Below are 20,248 nucleotides of genomic sequence, written 5' to 3'. Positions count from 1 at the left end.
CAGTTCAAAATGTCCGAGGAAAATGCCAATCCAAAGCCCATCCTTCCTTGCTGGTGCATTGCTGCTCTAGTGATTTGGGGAAGAGAGATGGTGGTGAGGGCCACCCAACAGTTGGATCCAGGTGAGGGACCCCCAATGGGCTGTTTGTGCCTGCCACAGTGAGCACATGACTGTTGGAATGGGTGCCACTCCTCCCATTTGGTTGGCCTTCCAGGAACTCAATAGACCCCGGAATTTATCAAGAAACGATTTGGGTGGCCATCTATGTCCCAGGATGTCCACGATTTTGTCTCTGCCTATCCACTTGTGCCCAGAAGAAACCATCACGCCAGTGCCTTATGGGTCTGTTATATCCACTGACTGTGCTTCACTGTCCCTGGTCTCACCTCTTGGTGAATTTCATCACTGGTCTACCGGTTTAATGGAAACACTATCATTCTGGTGGTTGTGGACCTATTCTCTAAGACTGCTCACTTCATTGCTCTCCCTAAGCTCTGGTTGGCCTGTGTGACCGTCACCCTCATGGTTCAGCACATGATCAGACTGCACAGCTTCCCTCAGGACATAGTGTCTGCTCGAGGATCACTGTTCACATCCTGTTTTTGGAAGGCCTTCTATTCTCTTATGGGTATAGCTACAGACAGCCTTTCATTTAATTTCCACCCCCATTCTAACATCCAGAGTCAAAGAGTGAATCAGGAGTTGGAGGCAACCTTGCCCTGCCTCATCTCTTAAACCCCGTGTTCTCGAGCTGCCAATTGGTTTGAATGGAGATTGTTCACAATAACCTCCAGTGGCATGATCCTCTTTGAATCCCAGAATGGATTGCAGCCATCACTCTCCCCTGACCAAGAGATTAACATGGGAGTTCCTGCTGCTGACAACTGGTAAAACGCTGCAAGTGCAAGTGGAGACTGGCAAGGGCTTCTCTGGTGCGTGCTCAGAAAGAACATGCCCAGCAGGCTAATCAGCTCCGCTGACAATATTGGCCTCTCAAGCCCAGGAAGAAAATCTGGTTGGCATCTCAGGATCTTCCCTTGAAAACTGAGAGCCACACGATGACCCCACGCCATGTGGGATTATTTGTTGTGGAGAAGGCCATCATAAAAGTCCTATATAGATTGTGCTTACCATCATCAATAAAAATTCACCCGAAGTTCCATGTTTCCCAGCTCAAGCTGGTGACTACATCCTCCCTTGCTCCAGTCACCCCACCCTCCTCCTCCTCCCCACCTGCTGGATGGCTCCCTGGTCTATTCTGTGCAGCTCCTTGTGGTATGGCCCAGTGGAATGTTCTTGGGTTCTGGCCCACGAACATCTTGGACAAGTCTCTCGTCTGAGACTTCCAGCAGGAATAGGTGTCCGGCACCTCAGGAGGGGAGCCCTGTCACAACCACAGACTCTGCAGGACAGCTTTGGCAATCGTGCTCGCGAGAATGCACACTCCAGCATTGTATGGTATTTAACTCCCTTCCTCTTGTTTCAGTCTTGTTGACACTTGACCAGTAGCACAGCAATATCAATGCTCCCTGTTCACCTGTGTTCTGGTTCTGGGAAAGAGGACTATTGCTTAGACTGACACTGTTAAGCAGCGTCATTTATGAAGTATTAGCTACTGCTGCCGAGCGCCTATCGACGTTAGCTTTAGTTTGAAAGTTTTAGTTAACAGCTCTGTTGGCCTAGTGTTTATTATTTTTTCCTTATTTCTGCACAGTTCCTATTAAAAGTTAGTGAACTGTTTATCGGCCTCAGTGTCTTCTCTCACAGCACTTGGGCTATAACCACATACTCCTGTCACAAATCCTGGCAACTCATCATTTACAATGCGCAAGACATGAGTATGACAAAATACATGCCACTTGCATGTATGAGTACAATTTAGACATCTCTTGAGAAGTTTGATATCATTCGGTGAAGAAAGCTATCTGAATGACTTCCACTCACTACCCTCAACATTTACTCCCTCTACTAGTAGGTCACTGTATTAGAAAATCAACTGCAGTAACTTGCCTAGTCTCTTCTAATAGATACATGGTCTCAGGTACCATGAAAGAGTGCAGTTGAATGCAGAACTGTCATCTGTGGTTTCTCTTTCAAGCCACACATCTTGATTTGAAAATGCATCCATATTTCTTCATCATTACCACATTGAGTCTCTATATCCCTTACCAACAACTTTGTGAGAGCCCCCTCATTAGAGGGATTCTACTGCGACTCTTGTGGTCTGTGGTTCAAGGATCGTTAGGGATGGGTAATAAGTTCCAGTTTTAATTAGCAACATTCACTTCCCATAAGTGAGCAAAGCAAAAGGCATCTTGAATAAAGTCAATTTTTCACAAATAAATTAATACCGATATATATGGAATGAGTGAAGATTAGGGGAGTTGAGAAGGTGGGGTTGGAGCTGACTAGAGAGAATCATAAAACATACAAAAAGACTTATTGCAAATAGAGATCCTCCCTGCAATATTGATTTTGTAATGTAAGGACGCAATGTTATTAAAACTGCATGCTTATCAAATTAGTACAGCAATTGCACTGTTGCTAAATTAATTTCAACATACATGACAGTACTTTTTTTTAAATAAAAGATGGATAAGGTGTTGAAGCAAAATCCACATACCTGGAAGAAGTCAAAAAATGACACATGCTTTACAATTGGACCATAAAGGCTCTCATTATGGGGAAAAAAGAAAAAATTTGTGAATGCAGCATCAATTAAGTCAGGGTGCTTGATCCCAAGTTTTACAAGTTCTAGGCGCTCTCGTCGGCTGTCTCGTCCTCTCCAAAATGCAGTATGATTTTTGTTTTCCCAAGAAGGGCCGGTATTGGCTTGTACAGACATCATATCCAGACTTACTCTGAGAAAATCAAGCAACAGTGATTAAAAAGTATATGAGAATCCTCAGTCAAGATCACTTTGATATAAAGGAGTAGTGAATAAAATTAATGCTTTAAAAACAAGTTTAAGATTTAACAAGGAACAGTGAAACTTATTATCTAATATAATGCCAGAAAAGGCAAAGCAAGCATAAATCCCCTCACACCAGTGAAGTAAATTTCAGATTCCACTTTTCTCACCCACTGTATATTCACTCAAATATAAATAATGCCCCTTGGGTACAATATTCAGGGACAACCAAAATCAAAGAAAACACAGGATAATATGTTAATATCCCTTGTTGCAATGGGTCGTGAGCACTTGCTCATATACCAGTAAGTCATTATAACAAACACAATATGTTCTTGATTACTACACCCAGTGTCACGTTTTTATGCAGAAATAATTTTGTTTAAAATCAATCTGATGAAGAACTGTTAAATTCACTAATCACTAATTAAGGAGTAATTACAATGTCCTATTTTCAATGAAATAATTACTACTCCTGTTTGCAACCTTTGCTTAAGAAAATCCCCAGTTCACAATTAGAAATAAATGCTGGTCAATTTATTCAACTTCTATTAAGAGGAGAAAAGTAATCACATAAATGTAGAAGTTTTACTACATATCATTGAACTCATTGAAACGATAATCTCACTCAGTGCTTTCACTTGCTGCAAATGCTAGATAAGCATTCTCAGATGAAAGATAAAACAACAATCATAAAACACTGATTAGTAGCTGTGCAGAGGCATGAAAATGTAAAGGGTTATGAATGTATTGTGGATGAAGGGTGTGACAGTCTAGGGGGAACACAAAGAGCCACCATTAAAATCTCCTGTTCGCCAGCAATAGTTTGCAGTCTGAACCCTGCAACAACTCAGTCTTTTCCTCACCCCATTGAACTTGATTTGCAGGTTAATTTCTAATTTTATAAAATCATAGAGTACTACTGCACAGAAACTGATCCTTCAGCCATCTAGTCCATGCCATCCTGTTTTTTCTGCCTAGTCCCATCTACCTGTGCCCTGACGATAGCCCTCAATACCTTTTTCATCCACGTACCTATCTAAATTTGAACCCACATCCACCATTTCCGCTGGCAGCTTGTTCCACACTTGTACCACCCTTTGAGTGAAGAAGCTCCCCCTCAGATTCCTCTTAAATATTTCACCTTTCACACTAAACCTATGACCTCTGGCTCCAGTCTCATATGACCTGAGGGGAAAATCCTGAATACATACACCTCATAATTTTTGTATATCTTAATAAGATCTCCCCTCATTCTCCCACGCTTCAGGGAATAAAATCCTAACCTTTTTAACCTTTCCCTATAACTCAGGTCAAGTTCTGACAACATCCTTGTAAAATTCCTCTGCACTCTTTCAAGCTAACTTATATCTAAGATGTAGGTAGGTGACCAGAACTGCACGCAATATTCCAAATTTTGCCACACTAGCAGCCTTAAAGTTCCTTACCAAAGATCCCATTTTTTTTTCCTTTAAGATACTTATTAAAACCTATCTCATTGTCAAAGTTTTGGTCAGCAATTTTGATATACCCAGTTCTAAGGGCCATGAGTACAGCTGGTTTACCTACTAACATTTCTTCTGATTAGTTCATTTCTAATTTACATAAAATTTACCAGAAGTGCTAATTAGTCATTCTAAAGAAGCCACAATTAAGTACCTCAAAAGTCTTATGGTTTCACTATTTTTACAGGTGTCAGCATCCTCTGGTGAAGTATAATTTGGCAGATAAATGCGTGGCTGAGAAGCTGGTGTAGGGGGCAGGGATTCAGGTTCTTAGATCATTGGGATCTCTTCGGGGGGAGGCATGACCTGTTCAAAAGTGACAGGTTGCACCTGAACCTGAGTGGGACCAATATTCTCGCGGGCAGGTTTGTTAGAGCTGCTGGGGAGGGCTTAAACGAATTTGGCAGGGAGGTGGTAACTGGAGTGAAGGTACTCAGGATAGGACAGATGGTAAAAAGGTAAAGATAGCATGCAGTCAGACTGTCAGGAAGGGCAGGCAGGTGATGGGACTTAGTTGCAGCCAACAGGCTGAGTAACAAATCATGAGGGATGCAGAATCAGAAAGGATGGCAAATACAGTACTCAAGGTGTTGTATCTAAATGTGCATAGTATAAGAAATAAGGTGGATGATCTTGTTGCACTATTACAGATTGACAGGTATGACATTGTGGCCAACACTGAATCTTGGATGAAGTATGGTTGTAGTTGGGAACTGAATGTCCAAGGTTACATGTTATATCGGAGGGGTAGGAAGGTAGGCAGAGGGGGTGGTGTGGCTCTACTCGTAAAGAATGGCATCAAATTAGTAGAAAGATGTGATATAGGATTGGAAGATGTTGAATCCTTGTGGGTTGAGTTAAGATACTGCAAAGGATGTTGATGGCAGTTATATACAGGCCTCTCAACAGTGGCTGGGAAGTGGACCACAGGTTATAACAGGAAATAGAAAAGGCGAGTCAAAAGGGCAATGTTATGGTAGTCATGGGAGATTTTAACATGCAGGTTGATTGGTAAAATCAGGTTGGTAATGGATCCCAAGAGAGCAAGTTTGTTGAATGCCTAAGAGATAGCTTTTTAGAGCAGTTTGTCGTTGAGACAATTAGGGGATCAGCTATACTGGATTGGGTGTTATGTAATAAACTGGAAGTGATTAGGGAGCTTAAGGTACAAGAACCCTTAGGAACCAGTGATCACAATATGATTGTGTTCAACTTGAAATTTGATCGGGAGAAAGTAAAGTCTGATGTAGCAGTATTTCAGTGAAGTAAGGGAAATTACAGTGGTACAAGAGAGGAGTTGGTCAAAGTAAACTGGAAGAAGCTGCTGGCAGGGTCAGTGGAGCAGCAATGGCATGCATTTCTGGGAAAAATGAGGAAGGTGTAGGATAGCTGTATTCCAAAAATGAAGAAATACTCAAAATGGTAAACAGTACAACCATGGCTGAAAGGAAAGTCAAAGCTATTGTAAAAGCAAAAGAAAGGGCATACAACAAAGCAGAAATTAGTGGGAAGAGAGGATTGGGAAGGTTTTAAAAACCTACAGTGAGCAACTACAGAAACCTTCTTCCTACCCTACTACCTGCTGAGACAACAATTTATTTGCATTTCTGTCAATTTTCTGCACTGTTTTCATTGCTCACATCTCCTATTGCCAAAGGCCAGATGCAGAATTTTGTTCAGCCTGTAATATTGAAGCTGAGTCTGCTGGAGTCACCACCCTATCTCCTAGTTTTTTTACTTGTACCCCCTCTCCCTCATAGACCCCTTTGTCCTCAGTCTCCTTTATGATCCTAGGCAGCCAGGCATCAACTCAAATAAACGCATCTGATCTTTAAAAGGATACCTGTAAAGCATCCAGACTCAACTGCTCTGAGCAACACCCAAAATGCTGGAGGAACTCAGCAGGCCAGGTAGCAACTATGGAAAAGAATAAACAATCGACGTTTCAGGCCGAAACCCTTCATCAAGACTAGAGAAAAAAAGATGAGAAGTCGGAGTAAGAAGGTGGTGGGAGGGGAGGAAGAAATACAAGGTAGTAGGTGATAGGTTGAACCAGGAGGGGGATGGGTGAAGTAAAGAGCTGGGAAGTTGATTGGTGAAAGAAATAAAGGGCTGGAGAAGGGGGAATCTGATAGGAGGGGACAGAAGGCCATGGAAGAAAGGGAAGGTGGAGGAGCACCAGAGGGAGGTGATGGGCAAGTAAGGAGATAAGGTGAGAGAAGGAAATGGCAATGGGGAATGGTGTGGGGGGGGGGTCAATTACTGGAAGGAGGAGACAATCGCCTGGTGCTCCATGGTATGGTCCTGTTCAAGAAGTAAGTAAGAGGTGGTGTCTGAGAGTTGTAACCCGGCCTCAGCAAGGTAGAGGTAAGTCTGCCAGACTACTATGGGTTTGATGGTGAGGTTAGGATTAGCATGGAGAGAGTGGAGAGCAGTGTGTTCAGAAGGAGTGAGGTTAGAAAAGGGGAGAGACGGTTGATGTCCCTTTGGCAGTTAGCAATGAAGAGATCCAGTGCAGGCAGAAGACCAGAGTGGGGTGTCCATGAAGAGGAGGAAGGTTGAAGGTGGGAGAAGGGGTCATCGGTGTGGGGTGGAGAGTCTTTGCCAGAAAGTAGGCTTGGAGACGGAGGCAGTGGAAGAAGAGCTCAATGTTGTGGTGGGCACAAATCTCACTGAGGTGTAGGTGCAAGGGGACAAAGGTGAGGCCCCTACTGAGGACAGAACGTTCTGCCTCAGAGAGAAGGTGGTCAGAGGGGATGGTGAAGACCCAGCATGGATGAGAGCTGGGATCAGAGGGGAGAAGGAGGTTGGTAGTGTCAGAGGAGAGGGGAGGGTTGTGGTGTTCAGGGAAGCTGGGGTGAGAGGAAGATGGAGTCTCTGAGGACCCAAGAGCTGGCGGTGAGACCTGAGACATGGGATTGCAGAAGGGAGACGGGGGTTCCAGCAGCAGCGCATAAAGTCCCAGCCTGTCAGTCAAGGTCCAAGCTGGAATTATGGTTGGAGTTTGCGCAAAAGGTCGTTGGAATCTGCATTGATGGCAGAGTCTGAGATCTGAATCCGCTTGGAAATTATCGTGGTCTGGGAATGTCTGTGGCTGCTGGCGTTGGAGACAGCAGGTTCTGTAGACTTTAGACAGATGCTCGGATTTCCAGTATCTACAGATTTTCTCTTGTTTGTGATTGGTTAACTGCTCTGAATTATTTGGACAGTAGATAACTATGCTATTCTTATACAACATTGGCACAGACCCAGTTTTTGTTGCATTTTGCCCCATAGCACTATCCCTATTGTAAGTTAATCATTCTATCTATGACACTGTAACAAATTCCCTTGCTTATAACTCCAGCACGTCTCCACTTTAGCTTTCTGTCACAGAACTAACTTCATTATTTCCATTTTCAGTCTCTAACTGTACTGCAGAGTATGTTTTGAATTTTCTGCTTTTATCTTAGAATCCCATCAACTGTGGTATGTTGCTTTTATCTCCCACCTTAGTAGCCATTTTCCCTTTGAATTGGAAAAAAATGAAAGTAAAACACAGTAAGTGTAAATAAAATAAACAGTAATGAACCACAACCCTGACTAACCCATCCATGCAAGTCTTATAATTGACATATTTAATGACAGAGAGAAGTACCAATCACTGTCATGGTAGAACTTCAACTATCTGTTTGATAAACAGTGATAAAATCTCTTGGCAACAGCAATGCTCAAACAAATTAAACTAAATTGTTTTACCGAGCAAAGTAATGACACTGCTGTTGTGTGGATCTGAAATACCTTGTTGCTTAATCAAAACATGAGGATTAAAGATGAACTCTGAGTATTGCATAGATCATGAATAACCTTGAGTTTGAGGGACAGAATAATTCAGCTGCTATTATATCATAATATAAATCAGTTAAATAATATCCAGATTATTTGTGCTTCCAATGGTAAAGAATAATCCTCATTGAATTTCAATAATAAGATTTTAAAATTCCTAAAGAATGCTTTAATCACCTTAACGATATTGTGGAATTTAAGAACTACCAATATCACTAATTAACTTTCAGTCTAGAGCATTATATTGTTTCTCAAGATTTTGCCAAATATAATGCATTAATTGTGTTTTTCATAGTAGGACAATTACTTACACAAATCAATTTAATTAACACAGTTTAGTAGGTTACACTTAAGACTACTGTGTGCAGTTCTTGTTGGCACATTATAGGGGTGCAGAGGAGATTTTACCAGTCTGTTGCCTAGATTTAAAGACTTTAATTATGGGGAGATATTAAATAGTCTAGGCTTGTTGCTCCTGGAGCAAAGGTGACAGATTGGTGACCTTGCAGAAGTATATAAAATTATGAGAGGCATGGAGAGGGTAGAAAGACAACATCTTTTTTCTTTGTTAGGGATATCAAAAATAAAATAACATATGCTTAAGGTGAGAGGAAAGAGCTTTAAAAGGGGACCAAAGAGGTCCGTTTAGTTTTAAACCAGGAGTGAATGATATCTGGATTACACTACCAGATGAAATGGCGAATTAACTCTATTTATTTCTGTAATTTATAGAATTTTTTGTGTCTTGCATTGTACTGCTGCCACAACACAACCCAAATTTCACATCAGTGATAATAAACCTAATTCTAGTTCTGAAATCAGATAAAGTTACTACATTTAAGAAGCATCTGGGCAGGCTTACAAATAGGCAAAACATAGAAGGTTATGGTTCTAACGCAGGAAAACTGGTCTATTGTAGGTGAGTCAAAAGGTTGGCATGACAGAAGGGGGCTAAAGTGCCTGTTTCTGTACTGTATAACTATGACTCTAACTGCTCATTGTCAATTGCTTCTGTTGTGTAGATGAATGGCTGAAATTGTGGAGAAGAGCCGATGGGAATGTGAGGAGGTTGGGAAAATGAGTAAAACTACAATTGCTGAAATCTGAAACAAAAACAGAAATATTGGAAGAATTCAGTCAGACACTTAGCAGCTGTGGAAACAGAAACCGTTCCTGTTTCAGGTCAAAGACTCTTCATCAAAGCTGAGATAGAAGGGAAGTTAATCTAAGTAACAGAGAATGTGGGGAAGGTCATCTGATAGAACAGAGCAAAATGACTGATAGTCTTTGACTGGACAGTTAATCTCTTTTGTCTATGTAAATGTGGCTAATATATGTAGTCTGACCTACTGAGATATGCTGAGCTGGGTAGAATATATAGATGAAATTAACTCTTTATTGAATGGATACATCATTTTATCTTTACCTCCACCTTCTCCGGTACTTACACTATTTTAAATAAATACATTTATTCAATTGATATACAACTGACTACTTAAGTTGTAAGTTTGTCCAATGCTCAAATACTAATTTTAAATATATAGGAATGAATAAATGTTGTGCAAGATACAACTTGCCTTAAAGAGAGTTTCAAACAGAGGAAAGGAATTTGGTAGATATATATGAACACAAAATCTAAAATGGGATCATTTCTGAGCTACAGCATGGATACTCCGTTTAAATATTAACAGATCCAACATGCTATGCTATTAAATGAGAAGAAATATACTGAGCCCAGCTTGATCTCACAAAAATCACAAAAAAGGTTTAATAAAGCATAACAAATAGTCAAAACACAGAAACTCCTAGTGATATTTAATTGAAGCAAGTTATCCGCCTTCTCTATTCAACTACTCAATCAAACAGTTAAAATTGAAAATAGCTATCATAAAAAAAGTTCCAAGATGCATGCATCTGCCAAAATAATTGAAACTGTACCAGCTACCTGTGGATAAATATAAATGTAGTAAAGCAGAACTGGTAAACATAAACCATAACTGATTTATGTTTTATGATCTGAATTTTATTTGCAGTTTGTCTTCTTGCTAAGGTTAAATTTGTATAAAAATTTAACTACTTTAGCAGATTAAATAAACAAAAACACAAAGCTGTGTAAAGAAGGATGAAAGCAGGTATTGGTTGTCTCTTAAAGGCATCAAGAAGAGGAAGAAAGCCCTTAACTCCGAGCGCAGTCATCAGGACGCCATCCTGACAGCAGTTTTTTTTAGCAGGCTTTCTTATTTTTACGAGGCTGAGTTGCTAGCTTGATGCCCAACCCAGCACAGATGGAAATCGTGCAAGGGAGCCGGCTGGATTCGAACTCAGGAACCTTCGCTCTGAAGTCCGGTGCTGGTGCCGCTACGCCACCAGCCAACCCTTAAAAGTATCAAGGATAAATGAAAATATTGTCACTGTTGCCCATATGGACATCTAAATAAATTAACTTTAAATTTTTAGTTTTAGATAGGTAGCAATGATCATAGTAGGAGAACAATGAGATAATGTGAGAGTAGTTTGTATGGCTGAACCAGTCAAGGATGGGTATCACGGTAGCTATTATAGTGTGGGGCCTTCCAGAATCCAGAGTTCAATTCCGGCAACATTCTGTAAGGAGTCTCTGTACATCTTCCCCATAGAATGTGTGGGTCATTCCCAGGTGCTCTGGTTTCCTCCCACTGTCCAAAGACGTACGTACCGGGTAAGTTAATTAGTCATTGTAAAATTGTCTTGTTATTTAGTTAGGGTTAATCGGGTTTGTTGGGAGTTGCTAGGGCAGCATGGCTCAAAGGGTCGGAGGGCCTACTCCAGTTATATCACTAAAATAAAAATTCAGAATCATTTTCTAAAAATTATTCAGTCAAACCATCAGCAGCTTCTAAAATGGATTTCAACAAGTACTTGGGTAGTAAAGGTACACAAGAACATGGGCATAAAAGAGGCATACAGAGTTGCTGTAAATAGACATCATGGTTGGCATGGACAGGTTGGGCTGGAAGGTTCCATTTCTCAGATGTACAATTCTATAACAATAGGACAAATTCCTCAAGTATTTTGAGATTCAACTTTTAGCCAGAGTTGTAGCTGTTTTTAAACTGATGTTTAAAAGCAACATTAGAATTTTTTAAAGCAATAAAAGAAATGTATTAGAGATTAGTGCTATTCTAGTACGTAGTTGTTTTGCTGAGAGCCAGTGTTTAAGATTCCAGTGATGTTGATATATTTACCTGACATACATGAAATCACAATTTATTTTTTAAAGTATTTGTTACAACTTAGTACGTCACTAAGACTCTCTCTGACCTTGAACAACAAGGCATAATATTTACATATTATTTTCTAGTTATCATACTTTTAAATATCTTAAGCTCACTTTGGCTCAAATGGTTTTGTCCTGAATGCATTGGAGAAGGCTGTATTAGTGCAAAATGTGAAAGAGGCTCAATAACCAACAGCTAATGGCAATCACTGTAAACTGCAGCAGTATCACCATTGTTAAAATTGCAGGATCAGAACCATTCATTTACTTTCAGGTTTCTGGAACAGCTGTTAGACCATTCCTCCCTAAATGGCTCAGAAAACCTCCTTGCTTAATTTGCTCATATTCTGACTATCAATATGAATACAACTTCTATTTTTCTTTTCCAACACCAGGTTGGACATGCAAGCAATAGGGAAATGCTGCAGAATATATTTTTTCTTTACAGTTTTACTGTGGATCATTTATACATTTTTCAAATTAAATTGAAATAACAAAAACTGTGATGTTTCCAGCCAGGGCCCTCCTGGGATTAATTAATTTTAAGTAATCTAATATATTTAAATTAAATAACATCTTACCGTCCCATAGTTTCTAGAACTGAATCAGTAATATCATATGTTGGCATCACAATATCTCTTGTATTTTCTGACCCACACCATGAGAAAATAGGGTGAAGTTTCTCTGTAATTTTTCCCTTTTCTAAAGGCCAATCTCCAAGATTTACAAAGAACTCTACATCTTGTAACTTTACCTAAAAGCAAAATACATTAGCATGAACATGTTGTACCACAGCCTTATCAGTATGTCAGCAACCTGCTTCATCTTCACATTTAAAGTGAAATTGTATCATTCAATCCTTGAAAAAGTGTAAAGATTTAGCATTAAAAATACCTTCAGCAAATAATACAAGAGCAGTTCTTTCTGAAAAATACTAAAATTCCTCATGTATCATTCTGTAATGAATGTCAATATAATCTCATTTCAACCAAGTGGACCTTAATCTGAATGGGGAAAAAAATCTTCTGTGAACTAAACTGATTCCATATAAATCTCGTGGCATGCAGCTTCTCCCTTTTCCTTCCTCAGTCTCTGCATGGTGCAATTCATCACCTTTGTTAACTCCAATCTCACGTTGCCTTTTCTATTCTAATCTCACTGATTTCCAGTTCCCTCTCTCTAATCTCTCCATGCAAACTGTCCTACCCTTTTCATACCTACTCTTCAGCCATATTATCTCAGAAGGCCTCTCTCATTGCATTGTTCAATCACAGACAAGGTCATTACTGAAACACTTGCTTATGTATACCCCAACTCCCTTGGCATCCACTCCTGGAGTGAATGACACCGTTAGACCCTCAAGTCTCTTTCTCCTGAATGTTTCTGTCTCTTTCTTGCTTATAGTATCAAAAACTGAACCAGACTATATATAACCTTTAACACCATATTTTAATCTGACCTGAGATTCAGACCATGTATTCTTCAAGTTCTTTAACATGACCTGTCTTTACTTCTGCCTCAGAATGGTCACTGTTGAACATTTCCTCCTCGCATCTGTTAGTTTTGGCTTCCTTTTGTGAGATGCATGAGTTCATCTGAAACTCTGCTTACCGGCTCACTTTCTTCCAGCAAGTTTCGCTCACGGATCATTCTCTATTCACAAGCTGTCTTTGTTCCCAAATTTCAAACTTAAAATCCTTATTTTTGTTCCTTACTTATTCCTTCCTTTCACCTTTCTTCTATCAGATATGTCACCAAGCTTTTAGTCTCCATCTTTGGCTCAACCCAGATTTCTGTCATTACACTTTTGTGAAGTGTCTTGGGATATTCTACATTAACTATCGCAAGACAGTTCATAGAAATGTTCTTATCATATTCTCTTATTACCTACTGTCTCAATATTCTTACAGAATAAAAGCAAAAGAAACAGAAATACTAATCTGGAAGGCCTGTCATGCTACCTATTTTGCAATGGAAGTCCATGTGAACACTTGCATTTCTCAGAAGCAAAAGTAATCTTTGCTAAGTACTTACTATCATAGCACATATCAGAGTACAACACTGCCCCCTTGTGACCCAAACTGGATATTCAGTTTTTACAAATGTACTGACGAATGGTTTCGGCCCAAAATGTTGACTCTACCTTTCCATAGATGCTGCCTGACCTGCTGAATTCTCCCAGCATTTTGTGTGTGTGTTAATCTGGATTTCCAGCATCTGCAAAGCTTCTTGTGTTTACAAATGAACAGCTTCATTTTTTATGAAGCAAATATTTTGTGACAGATGATTTAACACAAATTCTTCAAGTGTTTTATACAAATCCACTGCATTTACTGGCACCCTTTCCTTCATTTTGTGAAATTTGGCTTTCCATGATAAAACAAAATAAGTATTACATCAAATGTTCCACATCACTGGGTTCTCTGATTTGACTGAAATGAAGTGTTTATTATCTCTATCCTTTCTGATAGCAAACTTTCCATGTTGTAAAACGCATCTAGTACGCTTCTAGTTTTAAATCTCCTGTTACTTAGACCAGAAAAGGAAGATAAATTAAATATTGATAATACATCAAAGAGCACCGAAAGTGTTTGGGCATTATTATTATAATCTGTTAATTGCTTAAGATCCACTACCTACAGGAAAACAACACAAAGACTAGCCCATCTGCACTTAACTATCTGCTGTCCCAAATCCTTTAAAAATGTAACTCGTTAGTATAAGCCTTCAACACAATGAACAGGAGGAAGAGTGGAAAGTGGAGGAGGGAAAATGGGCATGTGGGTAGTTGCAAATCCAAGGAGAGACCAAAGTACACTGGGACTCATAGGAACAAAATTTAAAAATAAAAAATATTGCAGATGCTGTAAATCTAAAATAAATCTGGAAAATAATTATCTTTATAGGAACAGGTGGTACCTCAGTGATATAAAGATTTTTGTGTTTAGACTTCAGTTCTATTCCCAAGTTTTCCCATTATATAGATGCAAATATTCCAAGATGTGAAAAAAATCCTTAAATCGAAACACGACCAGCCCCAAGCATTTCAGATAAAGAGCGCTCCAACCTGTACCAAGATAATATTAGTATCCATGCAAAATGGGAAATATCACAAATAAATGTTAACACTGAATACAACAGATTAAAATCAGTCACTGATGCTTTGAATGATTCACCTCCAAGTAAAACAAAACTTAAATTCCCAGTTGTGCTTTGCAAAGGACTATAGAAATCTGGATAAAAGCTAATCTTCACTGCTATGGAAAACCTTCAATATCCACAGGACATCCCAAAATATTTTTCAGTAATATACAAAACACCACACATTTTGTAGCAAGATGAGGACAGAAAGATAGGTATGGTTAGCACATCAAAGGAACTCTCAATTCTTCTTCCAAAAGTGCCATAATTCTTATATCATCATGAAAGGGTTTAGTGTTTTATCTGGCATTACAGCACTCCGCTAGGATTTCACTTACTGTCTCTGGAGTAAGGTTTGAATGTAGAACAGAGGCACAGTGCAACAACAGAATATTGCTTTCAAATATTAAACTAATCTAAGAATATATGATTTCTAAAATGTATTTAAATACACCGACAAAACTACTTGCCTTCCGAGTCAGAGACAACAAAATGGAATCCATGAAAATCCGAAAGCCAACATGTTCTCCAAATGTCTTCACGTAAACCTAAAATATTTTATATGATTAAAACAAAAATCAAATTTCATTAAATTTAATTCATATTATAAACTTTGAAAAGTGCTACATAACAGCCGTCATTGCTTGCATACCCTTTGAATATTCTACATTACTTTACCATTGATTGCAGTGCTTTGAGTTACCTCACCTACTTAAAACTCCCCATGTTGTAAGAGCTCTTCTGAAACGTCTTTTCAATCTTGTCTTTAATTAACTCTAACCTTTTGCTCACTAATTGGTACTTGTTTTGCTGGCTAAATGCTTATCAAGTACTTTGAATTATCTTACATGCCATAAGCACTATATGAGAATTTTACTGATATATTTGTACAGTTAGAATAAACTTGGCACTTTATGTTTTGATGTATAATAGTTGTGTATTTAATGAGTTGATGTTCATTTGTTTTTGTGTTATTGATCTGTATCCTTCTGCTTTGTTTGCTTATGCATATCTCATGCATTTTATAAAATGGCTGTTTTTTCTTAAATTATGTCTACTGGAATATTATGTTACTTTTTAAAAATTAAACAAAATATACTTTATTCAAAAATAAAATTATATACAATAAACCACTCAATGACTTTCAATCCTTTACAACTGCTTCCATTACAGTCTTTACATTTTCACACTTTTCACCACCCACGTGGCACTCTGTTATTTCATATTTATATTCCCTTGTTCAGGGGTATACACCCCACCCCCTGCCCCTCAACTCCCGTGGCAGAAAAACCCTAGACTGTGGTCCTTCCCCACCGGGCCCTTGCAGTGGCTGCATCAAGTTTGAGTGCGTCCCTCAGCATGTACTCCTGCAGCCGAGAATGTGCCAGTTGGCAGCATTCCCCCACGGACATCTCCATGTACTGGTAGACCATCAAGTTTCGGGCTGAATATGTGCAATTATTTGCTTTGACTGAGTGACCATATCCCTGATAGTCACCTAGTCTTTACACCATGGCTATACCCTTTCAGTGGAGGTAAGGTGGATAAAAAAAATGTTGAGGTATTTAAAGGAAAAATCAAAGTGACTCGAACAGCAATGGTCAGAGTCTAAAGATACGCAGCACATAACAGGTCCACCACAACCATTACATCTATAAATCTTGTCTCCATTTATGTATTTTAAGGATAAAAAAGAGATAAGAGTGAAAGACAAGAAAGGAAGGGGAATGAAAACAAAAATAGAAAAAGGGAGACATAATTGAAATCACCCCTCTCTCCCAAAAAAATGGCAGTAGAAGAGAAAGAATTCAAGAGACCAAGATTTTACTACCATTGCCAGAAGCTTATCACTACTCACCCAAACTTAACACATCCATAGCCAAATGGCTAATCTTGTTTCTCTATCTAGCCTCAGGTGCCAGCAGTGGGGTCTAAAGAACAAATATATCACTGAGCTGTTGGCTCTGGTGGAACACACCCAGCCATAAAGCTCCATTGGAAAACCTTGATACCCACCAGCCAGTTTTTCAAATTTTAAAATTGTAGAATTGTTATGATACTAAATGTCTCTGCCATTCAAAAACATCTAAACCTTGTCAAAAATGGAGTTGAAAAATTACTCAACTGAAAATTCTTTTAAATAAAATTTTTAAATCTGATTTGTATTCACAAGGAGCAGTGTCTCAGAAAGGCAGCATCTATTACTAAGGACCTCCAGCACCCAGAGCACGTCCTTTTCTCACTGTTACCATCAGGTAGGAAATAAAGAAGCCTGAGCGCACACACTCAGCAATTCAGGAAAAAACTTCTTGCCCTCTGCCATCCAATTCCTAAATGAACATTGAACCCATGAACACTACCTCACTTCTTAAATATATATTATTTCTGTTTTTGCATGATTTTTAATCTATTCAATATATGTATACTATAATTTATTTTTTTTCTTTTTCTATATTATGTATTGCACTGAACTGCTGCTAAGTTAACAAATTTCACGACACATGCCAGTGATAATAAACCTGATTCTGATTTTGATTCAAATATTCGAAATAACTTTCCTTGTTCAAGACAGATGATATCACTGAATCTTGAAGCATAAAACTATTCTTATACAGTCTCTGCCTTTCATTATTTGACTCCTGGACTTTTAAATACACAGATTGATTCTCAATTGAATTATCAACTTATCATTTATCATAAGGCATTTTTTTTTCTATTCTGCTAATCTGTTTTCAATAACCAATTCTATCGATTAGCTTTAAAATTAATTTTTGAAATGTCATCATCACTGACAAAGGCAGCATCTGTTGTCCACCCCCAACCACCCGTACAAGGTGGTGAACAGCTGCAATCTTTCTGGTGATCATATTCTGAACTGCAATTGGATAGAGGTTAAATCATCAGTGACAGATTCCCAAGTCATTGTGGTGTGCAGTTTCGAAGGGAACCTGCAGGTGATAAAGGTTTGCGGGTTTAGGAGGTGCCATGACAGCAGCTTGGGTGAGTAGCTGCACTGCCTTTGGTGCACTGGTGGTGGAGGGAATGAATGTTTAAAAAGTGGTTGATGGGGAATAACCAAGTGGCCACTCTGTCCCAGATGGTGTCTTGCTTTTAAAGAATCGCTAACAGCGTACACATATAGGCAAGAACACAATACCCCATCATGGTCCTGACTTGGGCTTTGCTGACACTGTATGACATGCTTCCAAAATAACAATGTTCCAAATTGATAAAGGTACGTTTCATTCTTTATTACCAAACTAGCAAAAGACGAACAATCTATGACTAATGAAACTAAATTAGCAATGTAATTAAGCAAAATAATAGCGGTTAACAAAAATATATCACCCCATGGCTTATCTCCTCTCAACTAGTCTAAAGTAAACTAACTGAGACCAAGTGAGAAAACGTAACTACACTCATTTGCTTCTACCACGTCAGCCCACCCATGTGACAGAACTTTTCTGATGCACCTGTAACTGTGGTAAATACTCCTTGGTCCACCGTTTCCAAAACAAGTGTGACATGTATTGGACCTGCTTTCATCTACGAAGAGCATAAATGTCTTCCTTTTGGAACTCTCCTGGTGGTAAGGATAGGGAGATCTTCAGAAGCAACAGATGGTTGGGTATTAGTGCTTCCAAGTCATTGGGATCAGAGGATGCTTTAGGAATTGGATGACCATTGATAACAGTCTCTGCCTCACAAAGGCTTGTGTGGAAACTCTCTTCATCAAAGTTTTGTACCTTCCTGTTGGAATTGAGGACTTTTCTCACAGACCTGATCAATCTCTCCCATGTTCCTCCATAATGTGAGAATTCACATGGAAATCTCTTTCTTTGGCAAAACCCATAGTCTCCATTTCAGCCTTTCTCAGCTCTTCCACCAACAGATAACCTCGGCCAGTCTGATCTATGGCCTTCTCAATCTCTCTCTCCATGCTGAGCTAGAGCAATGCTCAATTGCTTCCTTTTCTGACAAAGAAAGAAAAGCAGGTTCTTAAATCTAAGAATCTAGGTCACTGTCTTCCTCAAGTGGGTCCAAGATGAGAAGTAATGGACTGTATGTGTTACCGCATCCACGTCCTCTTCGATCTGCATGGCATTCATTGCAACACTCCTCTTTTCTTCTGAATCATTTGGCACAAGTTCTCCACAATAATTGGGACTCACAAGCCATTCACTTTCAGGCTGAAGAAGATAACGAGGCCCTGACACCCATATCTCATTCTTCAGGAATGCTTTCACCAGGTGTTCAAGAAATCAATGTTCATTCAATCAGGTTGGAGGCTACCCAGATGGAGTAAAAGGTGTTGCTCCTCCAACCTGAAGCCATGGACTGACATGTCTGAATGGGCATGGGAAGTGGAATTAAAATAGGTGGCCACTGGGAGATCTTGCTTTTTCTGGCAGATGGAGTATAGGTGCTTGGCGAAGCAGTCTCCCAGTCTGTGTTGGGTCTCACCGATATATATCGAAGACCACACTAGGAGCACCGGATACAGCAGATGACTCCTGCAGACTCAGGTGAAGTGTTGCATCACCTGGAAGGACTGTTTGGAGCCCCGAATAGTAGCGAGGGAGGAGGTGTAGGGGCAGGTGTAGTACTTGCTCCGCTTGCAGGGATAGTGCCAGGAGGGAGATCAGTGGGGAGGGACGAATGGACAAGGGAGTCACATAAGGAGTGATCCCTGCAGAAAGCAGAAAATGGGGGGTGGGGGAGGGAAAGATGGCTTCTCCAGCCCTGTATCTCTTTCACCAATCAACTTCCCAGCTGTTTACTTCCCCCTCCTGGTTTCACCTATCACCTTGTGGTTCTTCCTCCCCTCCCCCCACTTTCTTGCTCTAACTCCTCTTTTTTTCCAGTCCTGATGAAGGGTCTCAGCCTGAAACACTGACAGTACTTTTGTTCATAGATGCTGCCCGGCCTGCTGACTTCCTCCAGCATTTTGTGTGTGATGCTTGGGTTTCTAGCACCTGCAGATTTTCTCTTGTTTATGACTGGACCACTCATGAGCAACTGATATTGGTATAGTGTCATCCCAGCCAAACCCTTCCTTACATAGATCTTGTTGGATTTTTTTTAGCAGGTAGCACCACTGGACTCAAGATTTCTCAAGGATCATAGATGAACCTAACTGTGGAGAGGATCTCCCTTGTAGTGAGTGGTCTATCTTGGATTGTGATCTTAAACTTGAAAGTATCAGACTGAATGCACCATTACACACCCAGTACTCTCTCCACCAAAGAAATATCTTGATCCAAATCCAGATGCTTCATGACTTTAGCTCTTTGCTCTTCTGGTATCACAGCTAGCACATAACGTCTGTTGCTTATTCACTTTAGTGCTGCCTTTAGCACAAAAATTGATGGAAGGTCGTGACAGAGAAACACTGCTTCTTCCTCAGAGGACACTACCACAAGGCAGTCATCAACATAGAAGCAATGCAAAACCTTATCCACCATCTCATGGCTGAACTTCATTGTCTTCTGTGTATTTCTACAGAGCCAAGTTGATACAGCTTGGTGGAGAAGTTGCTTCAAAGAGATGTCCCATTCTAAAGTGAACCAAAGTTCAAAGTAAAATTTATAGTTACTGTTATAGAACAGT

At 39.7% G+C, this 20,248-nt stretch overlaps 1 protein-coding gene across 5 annotated transcripts in view; it reads right to left on the bottom strand.

Moving 5' to 3' along the window:
- The window catches only part of poglut2 (protein O-glucosyltransferase 2), an 84,909-nt gene that overhangs the window by 28,870 nt on the left and 35,791 nt on the right, over positions 1-20,248 (bottom strand). For all 5 annotated transcript variants that reach the window (XM_073043230.1, XM_073043227.1, XM_073043229.1 and 2 more), the window contains exons 4-6: positions 15,109-15,186; positions 12,079-12,251; positions 2,624-2,861 (exon numbers count right to left, since the gene is read on the bottom strand). In XM_073043230.1, the coding sequence (XP_072899331.1) occupies positions 2,624-2,861; positions 12,079-12,251; positions 15,109-15,186 (489 nt within the window). The remainder of the gene's footprint in view (positions 1-2,623; positions 2,862-12,078; positions 12,252-15,108; positions 15,187-20,248) is intronic.

The sequence above is a fragment of the Hemitrygon akajei genome, chromosome 4 (genome assembly GCF_048418815.1).
Source record: "Hemitrygon akajei chromosome 4, sHemAka1.3, whole genome shotgun sequence".
Lineage (NCBI taxonomy): Eukaryota > Metazoa > Chordata > Chondrichthyes > Myliobatiformes > Dasyatidae > Hemitrygon > Hemitrygon akajei.
The sequence above is the reverse complement of the archived record's forward strand: the minus strand, read 5'-3'. Positions and strand labels throughout refer to the sequence as shown.